Below are 11,789 nucleotides of genomic sequence, written 5' to 3' on the forward strand. Positions count from 1 at the left end.
GTTTTGTAAGCAAGCTTCCAATTCAAGTTTTAAAGATGGAAACATACATCTGAGAAAGCTTATATGCTACTTTGATTCGTATAGTGATATAAAATCTATATTTCTTTGGCTTTTAGATATTAATTTGAGTTTGGAATTAGATGAAAATTAAGTAAAAAAATATTAATTTAGAAAATCTTAATTGTTAATAATGCTTTTTTTGTCAAAAGGTTTACTACAAATTTTTAATGATTTTAAGTCTAAAAACTAAGGTCTTGATTAGCATAGTAAATGATAAAGCAGTAGCAGTATGCTATAGAAACTGTATACTGCATAAGCTGTATGTTTTTGCTAAACTTTTTAATAGAATGATTGGTAAAGAAGTATGAATATGGTATTTAAAATTGTTATAAAAATTAGTATATAATCTATAATATATTTATTTGTGATAAATATATTTCTCAGATATATATATATTAATATATAAAATTAAAAGATATACAATTAATTTACTTTATTTAATAATTTCAAAATTATGTTTATATTAAAAAAAAACATTTCAAAAATAAATTTTACAATTAAAATATATATTTTTAAAAATAATATTTCAAATTCGAAATATAATTTAGTTTATATAAATAATTATATTTTACATGTGGAATTCTATTTTTTAAAAATATATTTTTATTAAAAATTAATTTTATATTTTTCTTAATTTTATAAATTATAATGCAAATGCTCTTTTAAAAACTTAATATGAGAGCATTAGCATTTAGTAAATGTTTTTCTCAAAGTTTTTTTAACAAATGTTGATTGGATAATATAGAGTATAATGCTAATGTTTATTCTTTACCAGTCAAGGCTTAAGTGTATTGTTGTCTAATATATGCCACAGTAAATATCTAGTTTAAATATTTAAATAATGATTAAAAAAATTTATTACCATGCAAGAACGAATCCTAATCTTATTTCCATAAGAAAATAAAATTTTGTCTTGAGTCGAATCAATTTACAAAAAAAATTTTGCTTTTCAACTTTCATTTAGTTCTTTTTATCATATCGCCAAATTAAATAATCAGGCCAATCAGACCAAATTATACATACAAGATAAAGAGAATGGATAAAAGGATTCCCATAAGATGAGGAAAGAAAACATATATTATAGTACAAAAGTGGTACTCCTCCCTCTGTATCATTTAGTTGGTGTTTAAGGTTTTTACACAAAAATTAAGAAAGTGCAAAATTTTATATAGTTTATCTTGGTTACATAAAAGTAACAATAAATAAAATTAGTTTAACCAATAAGAAAAAAAATACAATATTTTATAATTGGTCACAATTTTTTAACGACATTAAATTTTATCTAGAATAATGAGAACATCACATAATATGAAACAAAATTAAAATCCCTAAACATCACTTAAAGTGATACTAAGGGAGTATATAATAAAAATTATATTTTGATATATTAATTTAGTTATATTCAGTGACTATTGAGAAATTCAACGCACTTGAAGCATGACTTTGTTCTCAATATCTTTTGGAGATCACATAGCTCTTATAGATATTATGGAGAAGTTTATGATAAATATCTAACTTACATGTTAAAATAATTTGTAAATCTTTTTTTCATAAAATTCCCGCGCAAGCATGAAGCATAATGTTATTTTCTATAAGAAAATAACTATACTGACATGAGACAAATCAATTTTTCAAAAAAAATTATTTTTTCCTTCTTCCAACTAGTTTTTTCTCATATGATCAATCAAAACAAATTACATACATTAATCAAACCAAATTACATGCATGATAAAATGACAAACCGAAGGGATAATCAGGTTCCTATAACATTAATAAAGAAAAAAATATATATAAAGAAAAATATATACTAGTGACCAAATACAATACACATATATATATATATATATATATATATATATATATATATATTAGGAAATAAAATAATATTATTGACCAATACTGAAGTAGAATAAAATATGTATCATAAAACTCTATATTTGACAGTTATGTTTCCAATAATTGATTAGAAGCCCTACACCATTTTTTCTTATAAATTGAATCATACTGCATTACTTAATTTCATCAAACAAGAATCAACTTACAAACAAATCATATCTTGGACATCTAAGTCTTCTCTTAATCATATCTGAAAAATCCAAGTATATTCATCATGTCGATTAAGAATGTGTACTTTATTCTAGTGAGTATATGCATTGCCTCTTCCGTTAATGCTCAGTTACCGCAGTTTCCTTTTCCGCTTCCATTTCAACCAAGTCCTGGTACACCAGGATTTCCCTTTCCATTTCCATTTCCGTTTCCATTTCCATTTCAACCAAGTCCCGGTGGTATGCCAGGAATTCCTGATATGAGAAAATGTTGGTCAACATTTATGGATATGCCTGGATGCTTTGCAGAGATCAGACAATCTATTATCACTGGAAAATTTGGTAGTATAGGTCCAGCTTGTTGTAAAGCTTTTTTAGATGCTGAAGCCAACTGCACACACAATCTTCCATTCAACCCATTTTTCCCTCCTATGGTAAAGGAACAATGCTCCCGAGCTGCTGATCCTCCAACGACATTGTAGGATTAAGTATTAGCTACGTGAAAGATTAATTACAAAAAAGAAGGCGGTGATCTAATAACAGTATTGTTGCATTTCCTATGTTTGAGTCAACGAATAACAAAATCTTTAAGCATTTCATCTATTCTAGTAATATCTATTATTGAAGTTAAAGAATCAGACATATAAAGCAACATATTTTGAGAAATGTATGAATCTCAAAACATGTACAATGTTTGGTTGATGAATAAATCCTTGATCCTTTTATGTCACATTAATCATACATTATACATTTCGTAACTTTCGAAGTTGTTTATTTATATTAGATGCCAATACTTGTTTTTATGTCAAATGATTTATACATATGCTTATTATTATTATATGATAAAGAATATTTATGCATATATACATATGCTTATTATTATTATATGATAAAGATCATACATACAATATGTATTTATTTGATATGATGGTTACTCAATGGTAATGATTGAAGAGAACATGGATCTTTTGTTGAATATAGATGAAAACTCTGTGATACCATAATAATTAAGGTCATTCATCCCTTGGATTCATCGGTTATGGAAAAACCGAAATTTCATCATGATCTTGGCTGGAAACAAAGATGATATTAGACTTGTGGTATTGAGAGCACAAGAGGAAGCGAAACAGTTGACTGAGATAATTAATAGAGTATTCATGCCTGGTGCACAACCAATTTGGAGTGACAATGGACAATACCAAAGCTGAATATAGGCAACTGCCAGTATTCATTCGCCGTGGGTTAATGCCTCGGCTTTGAGTGGTGTTGCTTGGCTGTTGAGTGATCAGTCTGGTCAGGTTTTGTATCACAACAGAGAAGCATTTACTCTCACGAACTGCCAAATTTCGGTTACGTTGAAGCCTACTTAGTTTGGCTGTTTGTGTTGCAAGATATTCACATCAGTCAAGTAAAATTCGTATCTAATGATATGACGGCTCACACTATGTTTTTTTCTAATTATGTTGGCTCACGGCTTTGTTCGCATATTATAAATAGAAAGACAATGCTCTATTAATCGCTTACATTATTCAACACATTTGTCTGTTTTCTATAAAAGTAGGATAAGACATGCGCCTTGTGCAGGGTAAATTTATATGAAAATTATTTAAGAAATATCGTATGGAAAAAAAATTTATATTATTGACCGAATAAATATATTTGGCTTTTAAACAATTTTTTAAAATCTTTTTTGTTGATTACATAATTTTTTTACTAATGAACTGATCCCATTTTTAAAAATATTTTAGGTCAAAAAATTATTTATCGCATAAAAACCTAACGTTTAGGCCGGAGAATCTCATGATGTCTATTATTTGGTTACAATGAAACTATGTCAGCTCAGTTTAATATCATGATTTAGCAATTTAAAATTTAATTATGGTTATGTTTACGTTCGCGTGTCAATCCTATCTATCTTCGATTTTTCTCATTTTTGTGTCATTTTGGTTATTGCTCAATATAAATATTAATTTTTGAGTTTATTCTCATTTCTTTCTTTTATTTTGGCCTAAGATTTAGAAAATGTTTAAGATTCAAAATTATTAAAGAGATACATACTTAGGTTAAGATCTGCGTCTTGTGCATAATAAATACTTATTTTATATTTTCTGCATATTATGAAATAATAAAATAATAATTATATATTAAATAACTAAGAAATCAATTACTATTATATAATAAATTGGCTTGCACATATAAATCAAATGACCACTCTTGTTTATTCGTAATCATTTTAGAATAAATAAATCAAAACAATCAATCTTATCTATCGTATATGATATATAATTAAATTTAAACGATATGAAGTATATATATATATATATATATTAACATAAACACCTATTAAAATAAAAATATTAATTTATATGATTTTATTATCATTGTATCTTATTATAGAAAAAAATTTAAACATTGATCACAAAAGTTTATGTGAGACTTTTAACAGTTTTAGTAATTTATACTCGTTTTGAAAAATTCAAAATACAACATATACAAAAAAATCTAAAATTTTAATATATGATTAATGTAATTGTGTAATTTATTTTAATATTAAATAATTAAACAAAAATGATATAAAACATACAAATTATTAGCAAATCTTCATTACTTAAAATTATTAATTACTATATATATCATAATCACATTAGGTAATTCCGTAGGTTTTATTTAAGGAAATAATATATAATAAATAGTCACCTTGCTTTAATTAATATCATATGATATCATATAGTTGATATTAAATGTTTCTAGTGAGATATAAAAATTGAATTGGACCAACATGTTTTTCAATTTCAATATGAAGCTGACACGTATGACTAATTAACAACCTAATTGATTGACACATACGCAATGAATCTTTTTTAATTATTACAAAATTGAGGTTACATCTTTTCAAATATTCCTCAATTAATATATAAGGGATAGTTGACACAAAATTAAACTACAAAGCATACAATCTTGTGTCAAAAATTTCATCTTGACACATTTAGTACCAACCGCTGCGCCATGTCTTTGAGATTCTACTTATCAAATTCTTAAACTTCATTGATAGACATTTTTTATATTAAAATGTCATTCTATTAATCAGATAATATTAGGCTTTATTATATGAAATGCTAAAGATTTTATATGAGACTGAAATATAAGAAAGGAACATTAGAATTATCAGATCATTCGTTCTTTTTTTCTTTAATATAATGGGATTTAACCTTTATTTAGAAAATAAAATTTTACATAACTATTTTAAAAATTTACTATATGGCTGGAAGACCAGAAATTTGGGAGCATTGCTGCATTAACATAGGAGGAAAAGGGTTGAAAGGAAGTTTTGGTGTACAGCTTCCAAAAAAGTTTTACAACAATCAGGCGCTATGATTGAGTTATCCCTTCAAAACATCCTGGAATATTCTTCAATGTTGATAAACATTGGGTCACGAGAGACCAAAACGGAGGTAGAAACGGCGGTAATTGAGCATTCACAGAATTTGCAGAATATATGATGGATAGGATAAAAAATACACTCATCATAGACATGATATTAGGCAGCGAATTATGCAACAAGAGAAGACTTAAGGAATTCAATATATGGTTTTGGTAAGTTAGTTTTCTATGAAAGTAATTAGTAATTGGCTATATCGTCCCATTTATAGGAAAATGGAGTATGGCACAGGCACATAGCTTTGGCTACGTATTTGAGTTACTTTCTAATTAATTATCGTTTTAAAATTCAAACAATTAATAAAAACAATAAAAGGGTAGGATTCTACGGGAGGAAAATTGATTATGATATCAAATGTTTGGTCACTTCTATACATTTGGGCACTCAGTTGCTAAAGTAAACAGTATTCATTTTTATCTTTAGTAATTGTAACTGTTTTTTATTGATTGGGATTGTATCAGTTGGCTTTTTATTTACTTTCTAGGGATTTTAGATGTAAAGTAATGGCTGTGGCTTCAAGGGCTTAACTTTAAAGATACGTTTTATTGGCTTTAGTAAAAAAAGCAAAGGAACCACAACTTTTAAAAAAGAAAAGTCGTGAGTGTTTTTGAAGATTTTTATATGAAATTGAAAATCACTAAAGCTTGGTTTGTTAAACTTTACAGAGACGAGAAAAATTATAGAAAGTAGATTTTTTTTCTTCCAGAATTAGTAATGCTATTTTCAGTTTCATTTATTTTAGTATTCTGTTTTTTAATTTTTAAAAACTAAACTATAATAAGTGAATCATAATTATTATTATTTTTGTTTCCTTAGACTAAATTATAATTTTCAGTGATTTAGTATTAGATTTAGATCCGGTTTTTATTTAAAATAATTAAAACTACAGCTAATGAAACACTTAGTTATAGTTTATTTATAGTTTTAATTATATACTATAAATTAATAAAACTGTAATAAATTTTGTCTACCGTTTGAATATTAATCGTTGATTTTTCCATATTATATTATTTTGAATAGTTAGCCTCACAGCTCGTTAGATTCATATGTAATGTAAGACCAACCTACATCTTTTACTACTTACATTTTCCATATTATTTCAATAATTACTACATTTCTGATTTCCCTACCTTCTGCCTTATTTTAGTTTCAAACTTCACACTTCTTTTGTTCAAATGGCTTCGAATGGAACAAGTCAAAGGTAATGGGTCGGCCTCCAGTGAGTCCGGATGGTCATTGAGTCGCCCAGCTCCAAGTCTTTTTTGTTGAGTCAGTGAGAATGTTGTTGCTGAAGAAGATGAGATTGTAAAATGGAGTTGGATGATGGATTACTCTGTTGATCCTAAAGAAGCTGCGGCATAGGACAAGCGACGAGATCGTGACTTATAGGATAATGCAACTGCAACATCCAGCTCCTCAACGTGCTAAGCGGCGAGAAATCTCCAACTCTTGACTTGATAGAGATATGATGTCAACTGGGTGGATTCTAGAGTCATAGATCTCGAAGATCCTTGCAGTGTCACCGGTCTCATCTGACTAGGTAAGCGCTCAGTTTGTGAATATTCCCCAAAGAAGACCCTCCTGTTGATGCCAAAGTCAATAATCGGTATAGTGATGATAAACAAATTTGTATAAAATTATTGCATATGAGCCCATTGGTCACGGACGGGTGAACAAAAAATAAAGATCACTAACTAGAGATTATTATTTAAATTAAAATTGCTCTAGTTAAAAGTCTGAGCATGGAATAAATTAACAGTACGTAGCATAATAGCCTGAGATAAGAAGGTTCACTTATCTAGACAGAGAGGAGAAACCTCTGTATACTCATAGCAGGCCATAAATCAATGATGATGACAACCACTTCCTCGTTTCTCTCGTCGCGGTGCTCTCTGCTTACTTCTCAAGGTTTCTCCTTTTCTATCTCTCTTATCTCTCTCCATCTCTGTCTCTCACTCACTATTAGTTTTTTTTCTTTTTTTTTTAACAGGGCCAAACCGGCAAATGCAATGGAAAAGACACGAAAAGGTTCTGTCTTTCAGCCTCTCTTGTTCTCCTAAATCAACTGTTAAACTCTATATGAATGGAGCTCTAGTTTCAATAATAAGACATACCAAGGAACCATGCATATGTAGTGTTCGATGAAATGCTTGACTGAATCTTGAACTTGTTTTTTTATTTAATGGCGCAGAGACAGTTCTCGAGAAAGGTAGCTGTTTCTGGTGTTGCCAGAGCGGGATTTGAGCTTAAGCCACCTCCCTATCCTCTTGTACGTTTTTCGTTATCAAGACCCACCCAGCTTTTAGATTTTAATTTTGGTTGATAGATTATGCACATCGTGTGGTAAGAATATTGTATTAGTACAAATCTTTGAAGGTTCGCTCTACTACGGTAGTTATGATGATGAAATGTTATGGATGTTAAAAGTGAAACGAAGCGTGAAGGGGAGATGTTGCTCGCTCACTCTGTGTCTGTCTGTCTTTGGCAGGATGCTCTAGAACCGCATATGAGCCGGGAAACACTGGATTATCATTGGGGCAAGCATCACAAAACTTACGTTGAGAACCTGAACAAGCAAATCCTAGGCACAGATCTAGATGGATTGTCATTGGAAGAGGTTGTGCTTCTTTCATACAACAGAGGCAATATGCTTCCTGCCTTCAATAACGCCGCACAGGTAATAGCCAAATATTTCTTCTCCAGTGTCTTCCACCGCTTTTTTCAAAGATTGGATGTGAATTAAGGTTATGTGAGGCGCTTTGCAGGCATGGAACCACGAGTTCTTCTGGGAGTCTATCCAACCTGGAGGTGGAGGAAAGCCAACTGGAGATCTCCTCAGACTGATTGAGAGAGATTTTGGGTCTTTTGATGACTTTGTAGAAAGGTTCAAGGCAGCTGCATCCTCCAACTTTGGTTCAGGTTGGACTTGGCTTGCATGTGAGTGTTTCCAACCTATGCGTCCCCTTACCACTATAAATAAAATGCAAACCACCCCAACTTACTTAGGGGATACACTGATGCAGACAAGGCGAATAGACTTGACGTTGCAAATGCAGTAAACCCTCTTCCAAAGGAGGAAGACAAGAAGCTTGTGATAGTAAAAACTCCCAATGCAGTGAATCCACTCGTATGGGACTATTCTGTAAGTGTCTAACTTTCCAAAATGTAGATATAGCTATGGATTTGATTTCCTGACACATTTTTTCATCTGTTTATGTGCAGCCACTTCTCACCATTGATACCTGGGAGGTATAATATAAGCTATTCATCTTTCACTATACGAATTTCACCTTGGTTTCTTGATCCCTGACTTAGTTTTCTTCTCTCCTCTTTGTGCAATACAGCACGCTTACTATCTGGATTTTGAGGTACCTTCAAAATGTTTTCACTAAATTACTGAAAGCACAGGTTCTCAGTTCTCATGTTGTTGTGTTTTGCGCAGAACCGAAGAGTCGAATACATAAATACATTCATGGAAAAGCTTGTGTCATGGGAAACTGTAAGCACAAGGCTAGAATCTGCAATGGCTCGAGCAGCTCAAAGAGAACAAGAAGGCACTGATACAGAAGATGAAGAGATTCCAGATGATGAAGAGCCAGAGGTTTACTTAGATGATGCATCTGAGGAGGTTGACTAAAAAGAACTATCAATGATAAACATTTAGCTTCTGAACGAAATATCAATTACAGATCCTAAGCTTTGTGTTTATTAAATAAATTCTGTGGTTTCTTTGAAAAACAAAACAAAAACTTAAAGTTACATATTCTACATTCCTCCTATGCGGTCTTGTGATAAGTTACGAGGAGTCCTGTGATTGGACAAAGCCAAGTATCTTTCAACAGATGGTGAATGTCTGTATAGACCATATGGCATTTGGTGTTGCCCATGAACTGGAAGAGAGTACTCTTGAGGAAGTCTCTGTCCGTGAACTGGAGAGTACCTTCTTGAAACCGGAGAATAAGAATTTGGAGGCTGATGATCATACGCAGAGACACTTCTTCCTAACCCACCAGGTGGAACCATATATTCAGGGGATCTCCTGAGACTTGACCGATGAGGAAAACCTGCTGATGGGCCGAGGTAACTACTCACAAGAGCTGATATTTCATCTGCATCTCCCTCTCTGTGACTAGGGAAGCTTTGGTCGCGGTACATAGGAGAATAAGATAAGGAAGCTGTTGGTGGCATTTCCCTTTCTGACAACCTTGGACGTTTCATCTGTTGGTTATACAATCTCTCGCTAATTGCCGCTTCCTCCCTTAGACTGATGGATCGCGCTTCCTCCATTCGACTGATGGATCTCGCTTCTTCCATCTGTTTGTCGAGCTGAACAATCTCTTTCTCAAGCTTCGCCATTTGCTCTTGGATCTGCCACCCTGGTACTTCTTTCACTGGGTCTAACTTGTGAGCTTCCAAACACTTCATCACTGATGATAACGCATCCAACTGCTTTTCGTTCGCAGTTTTCTGTTGAGAAAATAAAAAGCAAACAACGATAAGAATCAGAACAGGAAAAAAAAGTTAAAACGAGTAAAGAAGAGTCATACAGATGCCATGGGTGCTTGTGCTTTACGTTTCGCCCTCTCAAATGACTCCTTGCTCATCCTTAGGAATGAAGTTAGAATTGAAGAAGGTGAAAACCTATCCTCCATCCCAAAGGTATAAACCATCTCAAGTGCTTCAATATGCATTCCACGCTTGATACTTGAATCAACTATACCTATGGCCAATAGAATATTGTTAGGACCCTTTTAGTCAACAGCTTAGTCACATGATTCTAACTTGCAATATCGAAAACCACTACTTTCAAGGCAATAAGACCTTGCTTGGTTCTAACAAATAACAATTTCGTGAATGTGCAGCTCTATAATGTCTCACTCAACTCTAGAATGTTGTCTCCTATTTTGTACATGTAATTCTACTCTACTCACAAGCTCATTATACACAACCCAAAACAAAGATGAAACATTTTGATTCTAAAGAAACAGCCTTTGTAATGTAAATTCATCAACTCAAGAAAGAACAAGGTACCTGACATCATAGGGACAAGAAACGGAGACCGTTTAAGAGCACCAACAATCTCAGCAGTACCACTCTGCCTAATCAAATTCAACAAATCCATACTCTTAAAGCTCTCCGGAATCCCAAAACAAGCAACCAACAGAAGCAAACCCCTTGCATCCACAGCCTCCGCTGCACCCAACCATCCTTCACCCACCAGCCTCTTCTTCCACGCAACAGCAGCCGCCTCCGCCTCATCTTTCACAGAACTACCAACCTGCTTCTTCTCTCCTTCAGGATCAAACGTCAGAAGATAACACTCCAGAACAAGAAGCGAAACCTTCCTCGCGGTGATCGCGGGCGAGTCGTTGGCGAACGCCTTGCGCCCTTGCAAGTAAAACTTCCCAATGCAATCCAACACGAACTTCGCCGGGTCCTTGGCAAGCTTCAACGCTCCAGGAAGCTCTTCGATTAGCTTGGCTCTCTCAGATATGTTCACGAACATGTACCTGCGGAGCTCTTTGCTACACATCGACTCGCACAATCGCTCCGCTTCGGACTTCTGTTTGGGCGGCGATTGGCACGCAATCGCCGTGGCTGTTTCTCCAGAGGCATCCTTCGGCGGAGGCGACACGGCGGCGATTTCGACGATGCCGTTAGTTTTGAGATTGGAGTCGATCGCGTTCTCGATGTAATCCATGTGGCTCTGCAGTTCGTCGTAGCGGCGTTTGAAGGCGTTCACTGCGGCTGCTAACGCGGTTAAGTCGACGATGGATTTCAAAAACTGAGGGTCGTTAGATTGTTCGATCGTGGTTTCGATGTTTGTAGGCACGGTTTCGACAGTAGCCTGCGCTTCTCTCCGTCGGATCATCGCCGATGAAGGTTGCTCCTCCTCCCTTGTTGATGGACGATGTGCGTAGCCGTTACGGACGGCCATGGGGATTGCGGAAGAAGGACGAAGATTGCAAACAGTTGTTGTGTTTAAATAAAAGCCCTAGTTTATTCGTTCCTCCTCTCGTGACTGTTCAGAATTGTCCCTGAGGTCTATGATTGTTTCGTTTATTGCCCCATAAATAATTTTTTAACTCGAAACTAACCGAAGTCGATACTAAAATTTGTAGATAAATCTAGGTGACTGAGAAATTGCAACTTTTCAAGTCGTGCTATGGGAAATTTATATACTTCATTCCAATTTTCCACACACAAAAAAAAGAAACAAGAAGAACTGGAACCGTTATTAAGTT

At 33.2% G+C, this 11,789-nt stretch overlaps 3 protein-coding genes across 4 annotated transcripts; 2 read left to right on the plus strand and 1 right to left on the minus strand.

The window, feature by feature from the left end:
* Positions 1-627: 627 nt before the first annotated feature.
* On the plus strand, positions 628-4,010 carry LOC106383734. The gene has a single exon (XM_048752390.1). It carries the CDS (start codon positions 2,171-2,173, stop codon positions 2,585-2,587), a length of 417 nt encoding a protein of 138 aa, XP_048608347.1. The 5' UTR covers positions 628-2,170; the 3' UTR covers positions 2,588-4,010.
* Positions 4,011-6,713: 2,703 nt separating this feature from the next.
* Positions 6,714-9,307, plus strand: LOC106387537 (superoxide dismutase [Fe] 2, chloroplastic). 2 transcript variants are annotated; one of them, XM_013827407.3, is made up of 9 exons: positions 6,714-7,452; positions 7,535-7,572; positions 7,736-7,813; positions 8,033-8,221; positions 8,310-8,481; positions 8,568-8,686; positions 8,767-8,793; positions 8,889-8,912; positions 8,987-9,307. In XM_013827407.3, exons 1-9 carry the CDS (start codon positions 7,392-7,394, stop codon positions 9,179-9,181), a joined length of 903 nt encoding a protein of 300 aa, XP_013682861.1. In that variant the 5' UTR covers positions 6,714-7,391; the 3' UTR covers positions 9,182-9,307. The 2 variants fall into 2 exon arrangements, with proteins under 2 accessions (XP_013682861.1, XP_013682862.1); XM_013827408.3 differs by having other exon boundaries at positions 7,742-7,813.
* LOC106387536 (protein FRIGIDA) lies at positions 9,179-11,578 on the minus strand. Its single transcript, XM_013827405.3, has 3 exons — positions 10,576-11,578; positions 10,092-10,264; positions 9,179-10,011 (listed from the first exon to the last, which is right to left on the minus strand). Exons 1-3 carry the CDS (start codon positions 11,480-11,482, stop codon positions 9,310-9,312), a joined length of 1,782 nt encoding a protein of 593 aa, XP_013682859.1. The 5' UTR covers positions 11,483-11,578; the 3' UTR covers positions 9,179-9,309.
* Between the last annotated feature and the right edge of the window lie 211 nt (positions 11,579-11,789).

This window comes from Brassica napus, chromosome C3, assembly GCF_020379485.1.
Source record: "Brassica napus cultivar Da-Ae chromosome C3, Da-Ae, whole genome shotgun sequence".
NCBI lineage: Eukaryota > Viridiplantae > Streptophyta > Magnoliopsida > Brassicales > Brassicaceae > Brassica > Brassica napus.